Raw genomic sequence first — 18,750 nt, 5'->3', positions numbered from 1 at the left:
AAAAAATTGTGAATTAGTGAAATTTATTAACACAAAATCAAAAAAAAAAAAGACTTTGCCCCCAAATCAAAGTTTCATGCCAGAAAGGCCCTTGTACAAATTTGGTAGAAATTTAAGAAATGCAGTTTGAATATATTACTTCTCAAAAATTGTATTTTTTATTAGCTCTACTGGTCGGACACCAAAGAGCTTATGCGTCCATCTGTCTGTCAAGCTGACTGTACATCTGTAAACAATTTTTCAAAATGCTACTCCTGGTACAGTTTTGGTCTGATTTCAATATAACTTGGCAAACAAGTAGATTGCACTATTCTACATAATTCTTTTTTTTTTTTTTTTTTTTTTTTGGCTTTTGATTTCAATGAATGGTGTAGCTATGGTTGCTAAAAATAGAAATTTCTGTAAAATACTTTCAAAATGCTACTCCATCCTCATACAATTTTAGTCTGTTAGTCAATATAACTGGCACACAAGTTGACTACACTAAGATACATAATTCTGTGTATCCATTTTTGATTTTGATATGAAGTGCTGCCATGGTTACTAATATATAAATTTCTGTGAAATACTTTCAAAACACTACTTCTCCTACAGTTTGGTCTGATTTTAATATAATTTGGCATGCAAGTAGACTACACCGAGATACATAATTGTCTTCATTGTTTTTTTGTTGTTTTTTTTTAAATCAAACCGAATTGCCTGAAACGTAATGTTTTGAAAGTGTTTTATAAAAAATTTTAATTTTAGTAACCTTGGTAACACCATTCATCAAAATCAGAAATAGATACACAGAACTAATATGTATCTAGGTATAGTGTACTTTTCTGCCAAGTTATATTGAAATCAGGTCAAAAATGTAGAATGAGTAGCATTTTGAAATTTCTTTTTTGCTAATCTTGGAAACACCATTCATTGAAATAAAAAATGTATACACAGATTATGTATCTTAGTATAGTCTACTTGAGTGCCAAGTTATATTGAAATCACACCAAAACTGTAGGAGTAGTGTTTTCAAAATATTTCACAGAAATTTCTATTTTTAGTAACCATGGCAACACCTTTCATCAAAATCAAAAACTGATACAATTATATACTGTATGTATAAACAATATCCAACCAAAATTCTTGGTCTGGAAGAGGGACCAAAAAAAAATCAATTTTTGAGAAGTAATATTATTAACAATATTCAAACTGCATTTCTTAATAAATTTCTGCCAAATTTATAAGAATCAACCAATCTGAATTAGGACTTTCCTAGGAGCCTATAGCTGGCATGCATATCCTTTGGACATACTTTGATAAAGTATATATTATCAGAAGTATAGAGTATTCCTTTAAAGGAAGTAGTATGTTCAAAGAAGACACTAAGTGACTTGGTTCCAATTGTGGTTCCTATAAATTCCACTGGAACTTTGGATACAAACACCAGATTCTAGAAGAGTTGTGATGTAATAATGGCATTTTTGAATAACATTTTTTTACATTCTTTTAAACAACTTCAAGAAATTTCATCCTACAATTGCAAGTCTTAGGTATAAATATATAATATTTTGTTTGCAGACATGGTGCTCTGACATTATCAAGTCTTGATATCTTGCATTACAGCTGGTTAGCTGTCAAAATCAAGTATATATAGTAAATCTCCAAATCATTAAACCTCCATTAATAGAATGTTGTCAGCCATTAGTCCTTCTGATGTAGTGTGTTAAGCATTTTGCGATTTTTAAATCACCTTTGTAGAAGGTCATTTGTCAGAGTAATATGGTACTTGTCTGTACTTTTTCTCGTGATATTCTACATTCTGAATTACAAGTAGTTTTAATCCAATGGTCTAGACACCCTCCCCCACCCCCCAATATGCTTTAGCAAAATTTTTTTGTAATTATTTGTGTGTGTGTGTTTTTTTAATATTTTTTTTAAATGCGATTATGTAATTTCAATATAACCTTGGGTAAATCCAGCAAAAGAGGTAGTAGACTAGTAGTCAGTCCCCTTGGATTAGTAATAGACTAGTAGCCTGTCCCCTTGGATTAGTAGTAGACTAGTAGCCTGTCCCCTTGGATTAATTTCATAAAATTATAACAATTCAAGTAGTTAAAAAAAGAATCCTAATCTAACAGGTCCATAGTATAAAGGGGGAAAGGGAACAGGGGGTGCCTCCCCCTTTTTTGAAGAAGTCTTTTGTTGTTTTAATATGAAAATTTTATTAATTAAAAGTTGCTTGCCACCCCACCCCCTTTTTGTCGCAGTATAGTAATGCTGGTAGATTTTTGCACTGAAAAAGAAATTTTAACAAAAAGTTAGAAAAAATTCCTAGCACCACCTTCTGCAACCCCCTCCCCCTCCTTTCCAGAATTAGGATTTTTGAATTTGGTTAGTTTATAGATTTGGAGGGGGGGTGTTTTGGGATTTTTTTTTTTTTGGCTTGTCAAAATTTTTGACCCCCCCCCCCTTTGATAAACGTTGCTATGGGCTTGCCTACAGCAGAGAATACAGACACGAGAATTGTATTATTGGAAATACGTTCTTGCATTGTTATATGTCGTATAAGACGTTATTGTTAAAAATTGAAGTCTTGATTTAACACACACACACACAGAAGAAAGCGATAAAATATTGATTTTCGCCTATTTGAATGTTGTTTTATTTTTCACATTACCAAATCTGTTTGCTTGTTTTTGTTCGTTTTTTTTTTTTTTTGGGGGGGGGGGGTATTTTTGAGAGTGGGGTGGGAGGAGGGAGATCGATTTGTTACTCGTATCATAAAAATATGCGGGTTTTTTTGTTTGTTTTTTTTTTTTTTAGTAAATTGTATAAATGTTGTATGTGCAGGAATTAACACATCAAAACCAAACAGTTATTCCTTAGATGTACAGTTTTTTGCTTATCAACTGAAAGAGAACAACATATATATCGCTTGGCATCACGTGACTTAGTCTGGTTCCTCCCCCGCTAAATATAATATTTTAGCTTATTTACGTTTTGAATTCCTGCGTTTCCTTTCTTTCATTATTTATTCATTATTGAAAAACTACAGTCGTTTACCTTATCATGAAAACTGCAATGAAACTGCAATGAAATTGAGCTACATTAACATTTAGTTTGCCAGAAAGTGACTAACCTCTAGAGTTTTTTTTTTTTTTTGTTTTTTTTGTTTTTTTTTTTTTTTGAAAAGTCGGGATTTCAACGAAGTGAGGACCGTAGACGTCTAAGTATATTCTGCCTCTATCATCGTGTAGGAGGATCCGGAGATTTTTTAAAAAACATTCTGGAAAGAAGAGCTCTGTATGAATAAATTGCATTAATTACTATAACTGGAAAGGGGGGTGTTTTAAGAGTAGAATAATCGTATTTGAATTTTGACCACCCAGTCTCCTTAATCTGCAAGGAAGATTTTGTTTCTTTTTACACATTCAATTCATATATATCATATGAAACGTTTCTGAAAAACATGAACTATATTTTTGTCTCATATGAAGTAATATTAATTTTGTGATATAAGAAATCACAACAGCAATATATATCATTCCTTCTTAGAAAGCCATATATATATATATATATATATATATAGATATATATATAGATATATATATATAAACATGACTGAGGCATATACATGTATTTGATGTTTGTCATGTCCATCCTTCTCAGAGCGTTAAGCTCAGTTTCAAATAAATTATACAAGATTTATTTATCAAAATTCATGCACAAAAATCTATTAGTAAGAACAATGGTAGCATAAATTCTGTCTGACCTTAATTTTCTTATTGTTGGGCTATGTTTTCAAAATATTTTAAATATTTTAAATAGAGCTATACATGTTAGTAAGAACGATTCATCTGTGTCCATTATTATTTTGACATGCCAAATGTCAACCTCATAAATTTTCCTCATTTTGTAATTAGCCTGCTATCAAGGAAACTCTTCTGTAATTTTTGTGTCGCCTGCAGAGCAGAGCGGCATTTTGTGATCACTTTACCTGGCGTCTGTCTGTCCGTCTGTCACATCCAATATCTGTCTATGCTATTTATCATCTGCACTGTTTTTCATAAGACATTATGAAAAATCCACTTGACCTTTGACCTTCTTTGCAAAAAATACACCGGGAAGTTTAATTTAAATTATCAATTATGACTTTTGAAGTTTGAGAGGCAGGATTTTGATAATTAGCATTTATACATGTTTATGATCTCATGATAGTGTAACTTTGAAACTGTATGGTATTCAGTTACCACACAAACTTATATTTAAATACTATGAAAATACATCGGGATCGGTATTCTATAACGGATCGTGTAGACTGACAATTGCAGTAAAGACAGACTGAAATCTCCTTTGGAGGATTTTTGGAAACACGTTGAGCTCATGATACAGTATTTTGAAACTGTATGATATTCAGTTACCACACAAAGTCATATTTAAATACTATGAAAATACATCGGGATCGGCATTCCACAATGAATGGTGTAGACTGACAATTGCAAAACCTCAAAATTAATATTGTATATATGTTAATCCTTTGTTCATTTGTTACCTTTTCATTCTTGATTTATTTCTTTTTGTACTTTTAAGCCTCACGTGAGGCCATAAAGTGAATAAAATGTTTCAAATGTAAATGTTTCAGTAAAGACGGATTGAAATCTTACATATTTAAAGCAATATGAGTTGCAACTGTGATGTCGGAAATTTCTGTTGCAAAATTGTTGTTAACTATATCAATGATAGAAAAAAAGACCGTTTATAAACTTCTGTTGATCATATTTGCGATGGAAGCAAAACTACATTATTGTCATCCTGTACAGTATTGATATCTTATATAATGACAGGTCCCTGATAATGATCATTAAAAAAAAATAAATTATATACAAATGTATCATAATAACACATTTTGACAGCAAAATAAAATTCTCAAAAATGCAGCTCATATTGCTTTAAACCAGCCAGGTGAATTCATAAATAATAATGTGATATAGATATATATAAATATCAAACAATTGTTCCTGGATAAAAAACGTTTTTTGAGGTAGTTGGCCAGATTAATATGAGGAGTTGGGCGGGCAGAAGTAGTTATAAAAACTTCTATATATAGGATTATTATTTTAATCTTATACATACATGTAAGAAAAGTGTTTTTATTGTAATAATTTAGAAATACCCCGCCCCTTTCCACTGCGCACACACGCGCACGCGCGCACGCCTTGTCTGTATTTATACATGTATTTTATTTTCACTTGATCAGCTGTTGAAGATTAGTTGTTCGTATTTACTAAATTTTCAACTTTACACTCTTTAAGCGTAAAAAGCCGGTGACTTGTGACTTTCAATGTGTACAAATGCTATCTCATACTCATTATGACAAGAAAACTTTAGTCTTAAAGGAGGTAACTGTTGGTTGCAGTAATGATCAGTACACTGTAAACTCGCATTAAAAAATGCACTGGGGGAGAAAAGTGCTAATTAATGCCAATTGAACATCTGCTTTGTTAAAGTACACGTACTTTCGTTCATCGGATTAATTAAGCTCTTGTGCACCACGTGCGCCTTAAGTTTTAATTAGATCGAAGATTTTTTTCCTCATTAATCCTTATTGTGACTTGGCCAAAACCAGCAGCACAGACATATATCTATTTACTTTTGACTGTAACTTTTATAAATTAATGTTTATAACTGGGGGGGGGGGGGTCGAAACATCGTTATTTATGTAATTTATTTACGTAATCATTTAAACCCTATTAATTTTGTGGTACACCCCCCCCCCCATCCTCCCTTAGACCGTATTGCTAAAATAGAAAAAATTAAAAATAATTGAATAGAAAACACACTAACGTGTTAATGTCATTGAAGCTAACAAAGTTGAAATTTTAACAGTTTTGTATTCTAAGAAAAAACTGGTAGGACATATGTCCTTAGCTAAAACGTTGTATATGAAACAGAAGGGTCGATTTGATTATAGAAATCAAATACATGTTCTAAACCTGTACAAATGTAGTTATTTTAAGGGCGAACAATGATATGAGAACCTAACCTCAGACTTTGAGGTCTTTCATTTAAATGTCAAGGTCAAAATGGTTCATTTTTTTTACGTGAACATTCATAAGGTACAAAATTTGAGTATTTCAACATGCAGACTTATTATCATTACACAATTAAAAGAGACCCCTATAGATTCTGGGGTCATTTGATGAAAGGTCAATGTGAAAAGACCACGCAAGGTTATTGTTATACGTTAATGTAAATGTATTACGGGGCCCTGTATGACTTTGTCATTTTTCTAGTGTGTAGGAAACATTTTTACACATTATTTTATTATATACATGTATATATAATCTGTTTTCTCCTTCTTACACGGGCACCGAAGTCTTAAAAGCTATATTAATTATTCTTCATTTGTACCCTTTGTTACTCGGTGTATATTGATCGCATTGAACATTGGTTTTTGATTTTGGCATTGTTATGTTTGTATATAATTACCTAAGTCACAGTGGGTGTCAAATTTTTTCAGAATAATTAAAATTCATTTACTTACAGTTAGGCGCACTTGAACGAGAAAGTGCAAGATATTTAATCGCAGTCGGTGTGTAATGTGGATATAGAATTTCAAAAAAATGATAATAACTGGCTATTAGACAGTTGCAGTTCAATGGACCATGCCTGTATACGACCTAGGTATATTTGGCATTTGGCGAGGAACAAGTTTAAACCTTATTTATTTATTGGCGAAGGCATTGTGAAATTATAGTCGTGTAGATTTTAAAAAGAACGGATTAAGCAAAACCAACAAAACCAGTGGAAAACAGAAGATAACTGTAGAAAGCAAGTCATTTTCTTTCCGTTTCTCTATTGAAATTTTCTGAAACTGCAACCATTCTTGCGTGATTTCATAACAAGACTGTTTTGGATCGTTGGTGAATGCACTGTTGTACATACGTCATAGGTTCGGTGCCGTTGCTGTGTGTGCTGCGAGTCAATACAGTTTTCAGAACAATACTCGGATTAAGTGGACATTAAATGTAGGACTGGACCTTTTTTCTTTCTAAAGTTTGGTAAAAGTTTCAAATTTCTTGTGGATATTTTAGTCAGAAACTTTTTGGTGTTTTTGTGACTATTACGGGTACAATACTGTGTCTTTAATCGATTCCTTTCATTGCCATGTTATTTTTTCCAAAGACGAGTCTTTATTGTGAAAAAAATGCCATTGAACATAGTGAATAATTGATTTCAGTATATATTGTGTACCAGTGCATTCTGTCTCTGAAGCCACCAGGTAAGCAGCACCGTGTTGTTTAAACGAATCGATGTCCATGCTTTTTCAACTTATAACAAAAGGGTTTTATAATCCAAGTAGTTTATACATTATAGATGTCGTTCGCAACTGTATTTTAAAATGATTTAGAAAAAGTTTTTAAAAAGGAAAATCATGTTTAGATAGGATTGTTGTACGAATTTCTTTATTTTCAGATCTGACGTGGATCAGACAAATGAACTTAGAACTCTGCAAGGATTTGGCGTTATGACGAAATTTTGTGACGAGCATAATATCCATCGGAATTTGGTGATTGTTAAGTCACTGTTTTACGGAGGTTGAGGAGGAAATTACACACATAATCATATTAATTGAATGGAAATGAAGGGAAAAGATGGTGACAAAAATCATCTAAGTCCCTTTGATCAGAATGGAACACAGGGAAAAGACGGACGAATTTCGCCGTCATGGCGCCCTCCGTCCGCTAAAAGTTCTAGAGTGGGGGACGAAGAGGAAGAAACTGGACCTCGTTTCCGACTGTATGATAAACGGTCATGGGAGGACCAAGTTCAGAAGGAAAGGGATGCTCAAAGGAAGTTAGACAAGAACAATGGCAAAGCCGTCGCACATCTGGTTGATGGTGAATTAAAGTTTGAAGACGATGAAGAGGAGGCTAGGAAGACAAGAGATCCCACGCTACAGGAGGGGAATATCTTGCCTGATGAACTTTCGGAGGTGTTCACTGTTGATTACTATGGAAAACCCTTGGAGGAAATTGATAAATATATCAAAGACAAGGTAATTTCTCAGATTTCAGTAAACCACTGGATTTACATGTGGTGTTCACAGGTAGGCTTGAATCCAGTACAGTTTATCTACTTGAAACATGCAGGTTGTTCATAATCGATATATATATATATATATATGAGGAAGCAAAATAATTAAATGGGCATAGAAGAGAGAATAAGTGTTGAAATCATGTTCTTGTCAACTCTTTTGAGTACCAACAATATTCTTAGGGGGAATGCCCCACCCCCACCCCATCCCTTTTATGACTTTGGCTATCATGACTTAAAAATAAAAGTATGTCTTAATTAACCCTAAAAATTTTGCAACAAATATTAAACTAAGGCAAAGATTATTTTAAATTTTTAAGATAATCCTAGTGTCACAATTTTTAAATAAATAAAATAAGGACCTTGTAAACAAATGCTATTAAGTGGATTTAAAGAATGATTTCATAATATTCAACGGCTAATACCTCAATCAGGCATGTAAAAAAGCTTCCATAGCATGAAGAATTGTATTGTGGCTTAAGCAGGGGACCTAGATTTGTACAGTAGATTTACAGTCGTAAGACACAAACCTTTATGGGATAAACCCAGATCATACCTCTGTAGGGCCTTATCGTCCCAACAATCTGATTTTTATAAGCGATACTAGCTGTTAGCATAAATTGAATAAAAATTATTTTCAAACATAATTACATTTTATATGAAGCAATAAATTGACCCTATGATTGTCAAGTTTTGTATTGGATGTACAATGACAAATGCAAGAAGCAATTGTTGTTTTTTCAACTGCGTCCATTCAAGTAATAAGAAGCTATTGTGTTTCAATACAAGTTCATTGAAGCTGAATGTAGATATTTAAACAAATCCTTTATATCTAGCGATATTAAATCACTACCCAGTGGAAAATATTTACTGCCTCCAATGCCAACTTCATATTTAGCAATGTCTGACACATGTTACTGAGGTGGTGAAGGCATCTTTACAACTGGTATGGGGATCAGATAAAAGTACTCTAAAGTTATCAATATAACACTCTTACTTTGGCTCAGAATAGTCCCTTACCTACATATAATTATTGTATTTGTACTTAATAGTAAAAATTACTCAATACCAATTAAGTAACTATACAGTGGACTTTATCAGTACACTTTGACTTTTGAAATAAGTGGTGAGGCTGAATCTTGGATTTGAAATGTCTTGAAAATTTTTAATTTTAAAATTCCTTTTTCATCCTGGGCTTGCTTAAATGTAAGTTTTTTTTATGTGAATAAAACTAAAAAACTGATGTAAATGTATAATAGGTAATCACTAAATCTGTAGGAATACTCAGAAATAAAAATTCAGGTATCTACATTAAATTAATTTTCATGCAGTACAGCATGTGTAATTCACTCCAAATGATATTTATTTTTTTTCCCTGAAGTTTTCTTTTTTCATTGAAGCAAAATTAACTGGTAATAAATTCCATTAAATTAGCACAGCAAGAACCAGATGAGGAGAGCATAGATCAATTTGTATGCAGGAAGTTAGTATCACTAAAATCATGTCCCATTGATTCTCAATGTGTCTATTACAAGGTTGATTGAATTTCAGAATATTAAACTGGGTGTTGATAGATTTATTGGAGGGGTGAAATTGGTGGAGTTTAAACTTCTTTTCCTTTTTTATCTGTTTCAATTTTACCTCTTCTAGAAAAACCATGGAGAAGAACATTTCTTTTTCAAGTTCTCTTTATGGCTCTTGTCTTCTTGAAATTTAAAAACAGCTTATATGATATGATATTAGTACTCAGTCAAAAATTGATTTGGGTTAGGGAAGTTGGTTTGAACATATTTTATTGTAATTTATAAATACAATGGGATTGGGCACAAGTTATGAAAACTTATTACGCCCTCTCCCTACATGTAAATTACACATTTAAATCATCACAGTTAAACATGAAGTTTTAAAGTATACAATAAGGGAAGTTTATTGGTTTATTTTGATAGGTACTATGAATATACCATCAACCTTCTTTGATATTATTATTAATCTGAAGATGACTGTCAGTATAGGGATGGGTATCGCCAAAAATTTTGTATCGTGGTATATCACGATTTTTTCCCAAAATATCACGATAATATCATGATATTTTTACAATGATTTTGAATGAATATTCTTATTTTTTCTAAAAATATGCAGGAAAAAACATAACTTCACTTTTTTCATTTTTTCTATTTACATAATATCAAGCAATTTTGGATGCTAGGATGCCGTTCTTTTACAGTTTTCAACATTTTTTAAACTTCCTGTAATTGTAATTTGAAAGATTGAACAAATAAATGAATAATTTCTGGGGTTTATAACTATGACCTGAAATATCCGTATTTTAGTCTCTATATCATGATACGTATCACGCAATTAAAAATCACGATATACCGGTATACTGATAAAATCACACATCCCTAACTGTCATCTTAACTTAATTATATATTTTGTGCAACTGCAACCAGAAATCTATATAATATAAATATGATATCTGTCAGCAAAATCTAATTATACCTCTCATGCAACTTCGTCCAGAAATCTATACAATATATAAATAACTATCAGATACCTTTCCTGCAACTGCATCCAGTAATCTGTGTGATATAAATATGTTATTTACCACTTCAACAGCCCACAGATTTGTAATTTCATTAGAAAAGGGATTAAAAATGCATTTTCTTGATTTTATATTTATTATTCAGTTAATGAAAAGTGACTTGACTTGTTTATTGTTACTGAAAAGTAGCAATTCTTCCCTGAATTCTACTTTAGTACTTTCATTTCTAATTAAGGCATCTTTTCACTTGCCATTTCTCCAATTACATCAAATAAAGATTTCTCATGAATATGTAATAACAACTGGCAGTGGGAAATTTCCTGTTTCTCCTGATCTACCCATGGAGAAACACATGGAAGACTATTTATGGAGATAAATTACTTGCCAAATTCATTTGCCTTTATTTTGTTGCTGTTCTATAGAATCTTGGTTTTCTTACTACACATTCTGTTACTAACATAAACTTGTTCTGTGTTAGTTGCTGTCAGCACACAATTCATGGAAACAAGGTATACTGTATGTGTGTTTATGAATAATCCGAACATGGTCTGTTTCAAGTAACGCTATTGATCAAAAGTATTGACCAGATGAACAGACAAATACAATTTGTTGACTTAAAAATTCAATGAATATAATTGAAAACATTGTAACAACAGACTTTCTCTACAGGACAGACATTGGGCTTGAGAGTTTAAAAATTGAAGAAGGTTAAAGGGTTCTTAGGCAGTCACAAGCTGAAGCGTTTGATTTACTCAGTGGAGTGGACTTGTTTGGCCAACAGTAAAACAAATAGAAAATGGCCACTTAGAAGGAGGACTTTTGAAAATGGATAAGAAATTAAGAATTATATCTTTCTATCATATTTTGTTGGAAGAAAGTACAGAATGCTCCAGTAACTTTTCTTATAAATCAAACTTTGAAGACAGCGTTTTCAAAAATTCAGTAACTTGAGAGTAACATCCCTTTTTATAATTTGATTAGATCAGTGATTATTAATTTAAGCACCACTGAATAAATCCTTGAGAGGATATATACCGGTAGATATAATAGATCTGTGCATTGCATACAAGTAGGTTTTGTTGCCTATTGGTTCATTTTCTGAGGAATTCTTTTTGTGATTGCTTACTTAAAAATGGTGTCAAAGAGATTTTAAAATCCTAAATATATATTGGTATATCTTCTACGTGAGTCCCATTACATAAATGATTTTTGGATACTTGAATTTTCTTTATACTTGTCTGCTATAGCAGAGACTTAATTAGTATTTAGAAAACCTTTTTTTATTGAGTAACAAAGAGTTGAGGGAATTTAAAATCATTTTCTCAGAGATTTAGATAAGTAGGATTCTCAAGTGTACTTTTGAGCAAAATAAAATTAGTGGGAGGGCCTGTGAAGATTATCAAATTGACATTTGGGCAAATTGAGAAAGAATGTTTAAAGATAGATACTTGTTATCTGTTTTGTCATTGTTAATGCAGAAAGAAATTAGGATATCATTTGAAAGCTGCTACCCAGTGGTATTTTTAGAAATGAGAAAGCCTGAAAAATATTTACATGTATAGATTCTTAAAGTAGTCATCTTCTTTAAATTGACAGTTCATTACCAAACTCTTTGGTTTTGTCATTTAATATTGGAATAATAACTACACTTTTCTTTACATTTCTCTTGATATTTTCAATTTACTTTGGGCATATTCCTCTCTTTGGGCATACAAAAATAACTGCAAATGGGATATAATGTATACCAATAACTGGATTTCAGAGATTTATTGGTAATATTTTGTATTTGTTATCAGTTGAACTTATTAAGATGGACTTCAAGGGGGTTATTTACTCCACTAAAGCATTAGAGTGTGTGAAAGGTCCCAAGTGTTTAGTAAAGATAGCAGAACTGTTGACTAAAATTGATATCACAGATATATTACATATTATTAACACAATATGGTGCATTCTTTTGTGTTGCTTATAGAGTGTGGATCATTTTCATTTCCATGCAGATATGTCAAAATGTAAAAGAATATCATGAAATAATTTAGGTTATTCCACTTCTAAACTGTTCATAAATAATATTGAGGGAAGTAGATTAGGTGGGGGAAAAGGGAGATTTTTTTTCTTCAGATTATTTAATTAAAGTCTACTAATGCTTGAAAAAAAATTGGATGTTTCAGCTAGAACAACTTCATGAATTTAGTACATAATGTCCTAAGAGTTGTGTAATTATATCATTTGACTAACTCCTAAACATATTCATACCAAAGCATTCCTAATGCGAATACATCTTCACCCTTAACAACAGGGAAGCGATTTTTGTGCTGAATTTAATATCCACATTTACTATCTGTAGACATATCCAGTGTGATAATTGAACAATAACTGCCAGCTGCTATTCCATCTTAAGCTAAGACATGAGTTGATTATGTCCTTCCCAAAAAACCAAATTGGAATTTCACACTTTTTATGTCAGGTGATTAGCTTTTGAGTATTTCCTGTAAAAGTTGGAAATTTCATGAAATTCTTTAATTTAATTGAAACACTATGTTCTCAATTTCAATAGAAACTAATTGGTTTTCAGTACTTTTTATCATGATAAACAATTTTCATACCAGTTGACTACTCTGGATGGCCAGTAGAATTGTTTATATTATATAGATTTTTTTTAAGTTTCTTCTACAAATATATAACAGTACATTAAATGCTGTACCTACATGTCCAAAAAAGTTGTCAGTGTGTGCTTATTATTAATTTATTATGTTTGTGAAGTTTTCATACAAATATTCCTTTGACCTTAAGTAGCTGAGATTATATTCAATGATGTACCTGCATGTCAAAAAGAATTCATTCTGAGGTTTCAAACCAAGTAGATAGCATCTTAATTATTATCATATAACCCAAGTGATTAATTTCTTTTTTAAATCACCATCATATCACTTTGATTTTTCTCAGTGAAGTGTATCCCCCTCCATGTTTGGAGACTTGGACATTGTCATGTATGTCCCTGGTGGAAGTGAGATTAAATTTAGATTCATCATCGTTATTGTCATTTTATTTTATTATTGTATGTAAGACATCGTGATGTTCGTTTCTTTCTTTAGAACACTGCACCCTTTGACTCTGGATCTCTGTTTCAAATCAGGATAACAATTGGTTGTTAGTTCTGTAGGACTGTCAGATCAAAGCTTACAAGTCATAGTTTTTGTTCTGACTATAACCCAAATCTCCTGATGGTGTGATTACAGCGTAACAGCCAGGCTATTGGTACTATTTCCCTGTGTCAAATGTACATACATGGAGATTGAATTTACATTTAAAATTCTGTTCTGTGTTGTAATTTTTATGTTTTACGGAGCCGATTTAGGGATTCGTTATGCTCCATAATCATAATTGTATTGCAACTTGGTGATCTCAAGATGCCCCTATTATTGCAGTGACACAATACATTTCTTCACATAGTTTTGTATAAGGTTATGTCTTTGATCTGATAATTGCAAGCTCTTTTGAGAGACAATGGCTTTTCTTTTGTCTTCAGTGTATCCATCATCAGTCCAATTTTGAAGTTCAATAGATATCTGCTCAAGATCTGTACTAAATGTCAATTACATACATCAAATCACAGCTTTTATACCCAAATTGCAGATAAAAATCGGCAATTAAATTATTTAAATACCCTTTAAGTCTTGATTTGCAACTTGAGAACCCGGGTATATTTCTACCACATTTCTTCCGAACATTTTGCTGCGTAAAACTTGTAATTGTTTATGCTGATTTGTTGATTTTTCTCCCTTCCTTCTCATCGATTACTCAACATTAGTTATGAAAATGTAGACCCTTGTTGTATTTGATGTAATAGAAAGTAAATTGTCTCAACAAAGTTTGTTTTACTCAGCTGCAAGTCAAAGATAGTGAAATTTAACATTCTTCTGTGTAGAAAAAAAAAAGGATTAAAGATTGTCAATATCTTATTCATAAAACAGTTAACAGCAAGATACATAAAACATGATTGTACACATTCAATTTTTTAAGGAAAAATTATGTAATTGCAGAGAACTAGATTTTTTACAATTACAAAAAATATCAAATATCATGGATATTCGAAGTATGTGGCAGTCCTAACCACTTTTCTTTACTTTTTAATCCTTGTTATCTAGTATCCTTGGATATCTTGAAGTTTAATCTTGGCCCCCTCAAATTTGATAACGGGATTTGACTGTATGTATATATCAAAAAGAATGAAATAAATTTCTATATTGAATTTAGACTTTCAATAATATATCAAGAAATATAATCAAAATGATGATTGCCTGAAGTTTAATTATACAGTTTATTAGTATTATTAAAAAAAGATATATTTTCAAGTACACTCAACAAAAACAAAGAATTTCTGGAAAAATCTGTTGTTTGATAATGTTGGAGAAGACTGTTAGTTAGTCTTGGCATTTTCCTCTATTTGGTTTGGTATCTTAATGATTGTGATTAATGGATTATCTAGGATTTGTTTACAACTTAAAAAAATTCTTTTTTCTTGGAGCCATGCACTTGTTTTAAAGTACACCTTACACATAAAGTTTCACTAAACCCTTTAGGTTGAAACAATTGCAAATCTGTATTTGATCTTTAGGTAAAGGCTTAATCCTCTTATTGGTCACCATTTTAGCGGGTGATTGAAGTTTTTATGTAGTTATACCAGCTCTGTTCCAAATAAAAATCCATCGAAACTGTTGAACCAAGTCTTTGGTCAAGGTTGGACACTTCAGCAATTTAATTTTAATGTGTCTTACGGCTTCACCACACTGTTTAATGGATTTAGGGGTCATTTAAAAGTATACATAAAAGCATTGTGTTGTACATACTGTGTAAATGTTAAAAAGAAATGAATTTCTTATTTATATTCTGCTAATAGTTTATTGTTGGTGACTAAAAGGAAGAACCTTGAGGCCAAAAAAATAAAATTGGAGTGCAAATTAAATTGGCTTTAAATATCTGTGAGATATCTTATATTAGCTTAAAAGTTATTGGGAAAAATGTAACAATCTCAATACCTCTTTATGACTTATAGGAATATGCCCTGTGCCTTTTAAAGTCTTTGGTTGAGTTACATAGAGTGTGTCATGGCTAATACATGTGAACAATTCACATCTAAAATAATAGCACATGTATAAGGTAACATAATAGTAAAGAGAAAATAGTAATCATTTTGTCTTTGATAGATTTATATTTAAAATCATATTCCTGTGGTTGGGTCAAATTTTTAACATCCTTCAGCCCAACATTCTGTGCAAAAAGGTCACGTATTAATGACTTACTAAGGCCCACATAATGATACAAAGTATGCAACGGTTACAAAGCAGATCTCGGACAATGCTCCTGGTTTCTGTTACATTTAATCTTCATGGCTTTATGTTTCAATCCAAATGCAGAAAATGTTTAGTAATAGTTGAAATGAATATCCAGGATTGATTAACTTCTGATACCGTCATTTTGAAGATCACATTTTTTTTTTCTAAAAGACAAATTCTTCAAGAAATGTTGAACAAAGATAAGCATTATTGTTGCAACCAGCCATAAAAATTTATCTGCCTTGTTATCATGTTCATTGGTTAGAAAAGACACACAATAACTGAGATATTGACCTAGACTGAATTCACCCAGGAAGATGAATGGGGTAGATATTGCGGGTAACAGATGCTGATCCTATCATCACACTATGTGTTGTGTACATTATTTAATCTTTAAGCATTTAGAAATTTGATAGTTTATTGTTAAGGTTTAAATTAAATAAATATGATGGTGATTTTCACTTTACAGTGAAACTTGATCACTTGGTTATATTGGAATAATATTTTTTTTCTCAAAAAGTACAATGTCCCAAAAATATAATTTGATGATAGAAATAACTTTGAAGAAATTAATTTTCTCCTTGCATTTGCTTTTTAAATAGATTTTACTTCATCATATCTTTGATAATAGGAGGTTTGCTTCCTTAAAAAAAAGTGATCTTCCATGTGAGTCTAGACCTTATATTCTATGTACTAGAGAGACTGAAACAAATATAAGAATTAGTATTACTCTTACAAAAACAAGGTTAGAATTATAAATCTTGTTCATAATATCTGGTATAATGCATTGAGTGAATAAGTGATATGTTTTCTGACACATTTTTTTAAACTTTTCAGTTTTAAATGATAGTACTTGTCACAGTATTATAATAAAAAAAAGGCATTATGAAAACTTTCATACACTCTATATTAAAAAAAAAAAATGTTGATTTAAGAAAAAAGAACTCCAGCCCCTCAAGGATAGACTCAATTTGTGTATAAATCAATAATTTGTTCCAATGATTTAGTGATTTTTTTTTTTTAGATTGTTATAGTAAATATGTCTATTATATAGATAATTAGTCATTTAAACCATGTTTGCAAGAAAATGTTTCAAAGAATTTTGAAATTTAAAATTATATCTTTTCTGAGGAAGTTGATGTTATATGATTATTGACAGGTTTTAATTTAAATCATCTTCATGATAAGGGAGGATTTAATTTGTTATTAATTTGTAACTTTTTTGGTTTGCTTTTTTTTTTCAGACATTTGTAGCAATAGCACCACGTTTCTCAAACAAATACATTCACCGCTTCACCGCCACCAAAGCTCTTGGGTGTCTGACGCCTTGGAACCCTGTTCGAAAGTTGGCTGTGTATATTGCCACAAATCAGTTTTTTGACTATCTAGTCATTTTGACAATTTTGTGTAATTGTGTCTTCTTAGCTATGCCAGACGACCCTGCCTCAGAAACTGCAGAGTAAGTGAAAAGTAACAAATTGGCCATATGAATTCTTGAAAAAAATAATGTTACTGAGAACATGAATGTAATGTATAATAAGAAATGCTGATGTGGTTAAGTTTTCTAGCAACGTATTTTTTTTTTCACAATACAATAAACTTATAGAAATTTTGTTGAAAGTCAAAAGCATGGAAGAAGCTAAACTGAATAAAAAACATTGAAAAATTTAGCATTGAATATATTGAATGTCATTCTAATGAAATCGTATTATTTTGTGATTCAATAATGCAAAGAAGACTTACTGACATGGATACTGTACTGTACAGTAATTGTTGTATTAGAATGATTTTTGTAAAACCTATTTTACTCTCTCTTTGCAGATATGTCTTTCTAGGAATTTATACCTTGGAATGTATTGTAAAACTTACAGCTCGTGGATTAATAATTAACAAGTTTACTTATTTACGAGATCCTTGGAATTGGCTAGATTTTGTAGTTATTATATCAGCGTAAGTTTGACTTAAATTAGCATCATATTTTTAGAATATTAAATGTGGTTAATCTTGTTTTTAAGGAACTAGGTCACTAGGAATTCTTTACTTACAGATTTCTTTTGGAAACTTATTATTAGTAAAGAAAAACCTTATATGATGATCGATGAATCTTTATTTACCAAGAATGAAGGGACTGCATAGATTGTGACATATTCACTACTTAGTGCAATGATATCTGAAATGAGACAAATTTCAGCCTTATGGTGCAACATTTGAAAGAAATCAAATTTGAAGATGAAATTTTTAAAGGGAGTATTGTACATTAATTGACTGGGTTTGAGGGCAACATGCGTTTTGTTGGACCCAAGAACCAAACTGCGTGATGTAAGCAGTCCAATATCTCATTGACAAGTCCAATATCTCACTCCACGGTTAAACATCAATTTTTTTATGACCACTCTTTAAAACATTGCAAATGTTAGACCTTTTTTTAAGTAAAGATTTATATAGGAACCAATTCTGAAAGGTATAACAATACTCAATAATCCATGGAAGAGATATATCTCTCATCAGAGAGTCAATCAACCTTAATATATATGAGGAACTGAAATACAAAGACAAATGCTTTATACAATAAAAAAAAATTATTATAGATATTGGTGTGTTCAGGAATTCCTAATGAGCATCTTTTGAATAATTAATTAGCTATTTTAAGAGCAATACTTTATTATTTTATTATTGTATTATAGTATTACATGTATATTATTATTTTAAAAAGCTTTAATTTCTAATTAGATTTAGCCAGAAATATCTTTAAGAAATATTGTAGAACAGTTCAAGAGTATTTCAAAAATTGAGAAG

The 18,750-nt window shown here is 31.1% G+C and overlaps 1 protein-coding gene across 5 annotated transcripts in view; it reads left to right on the top strand.

Annotated features, from left to right (window-relative positions):
* Positions 1-6,894: 6,894 nt before the first annotated feature.
* LOC133181998 (sodium channel protein 1 brain-like) overlaps positions 6,895-18,750 on the top strand; it is a 34,230-nt gene continuing 22,374 nt past the window's right edge. For 4 of the 5 annotated variants that reach the window (XM_061316693.1, XM_061316692.1, XM_061316691.1 and 1 more), the window contains exons 1-4: positions 6,900-7,264; positions 7,459-8,041; positions 17,199-17,413; positions 17,776-17,904. In XM_061316693.1, the coding sequence (XP_061172677.1) occupies positions 7,619-8,041; positions 17,199-17,413; positions 17,776-17,904 (767 nt within the window). In that variant the 5' untranslated portion in view covers positions 6,900-7,264; positions 7,459-7,618. Of the gene's footprint in view, positions 7,265-7,458; positions 8,042-17,198; positions 17,414-17,775; positions 17,905-18,750 lie in introns of all 5 variants that reach the window. The other variant, XM_061316694.1, reaches the window with a different exon arrangement.

The sequence above is a fragment of the Saccostrea echinata genome, unplaced genomic scaffold (genome assembly GCF_033153115.1).
Source record: "Saccostrea echinata isolate AGI-Se365-2 ecotype Australia unplaced genomic scaffold, CSIRO_AGI_Sech_v1 ptg000009l, whole genome shotgun sequence".
In the NCBI taxonomy this organism is placed as follows: Eukaryota; Metazoa; Mollusca; class Bivalvia; order Ostreida; family Ostreidae; genus Saccostrea; species Saccostrea echinata.
Note: the sequence above shows the minus strand (reverse complement) of the source record. Positions and strands in the feature narration are given on the sequence as shown.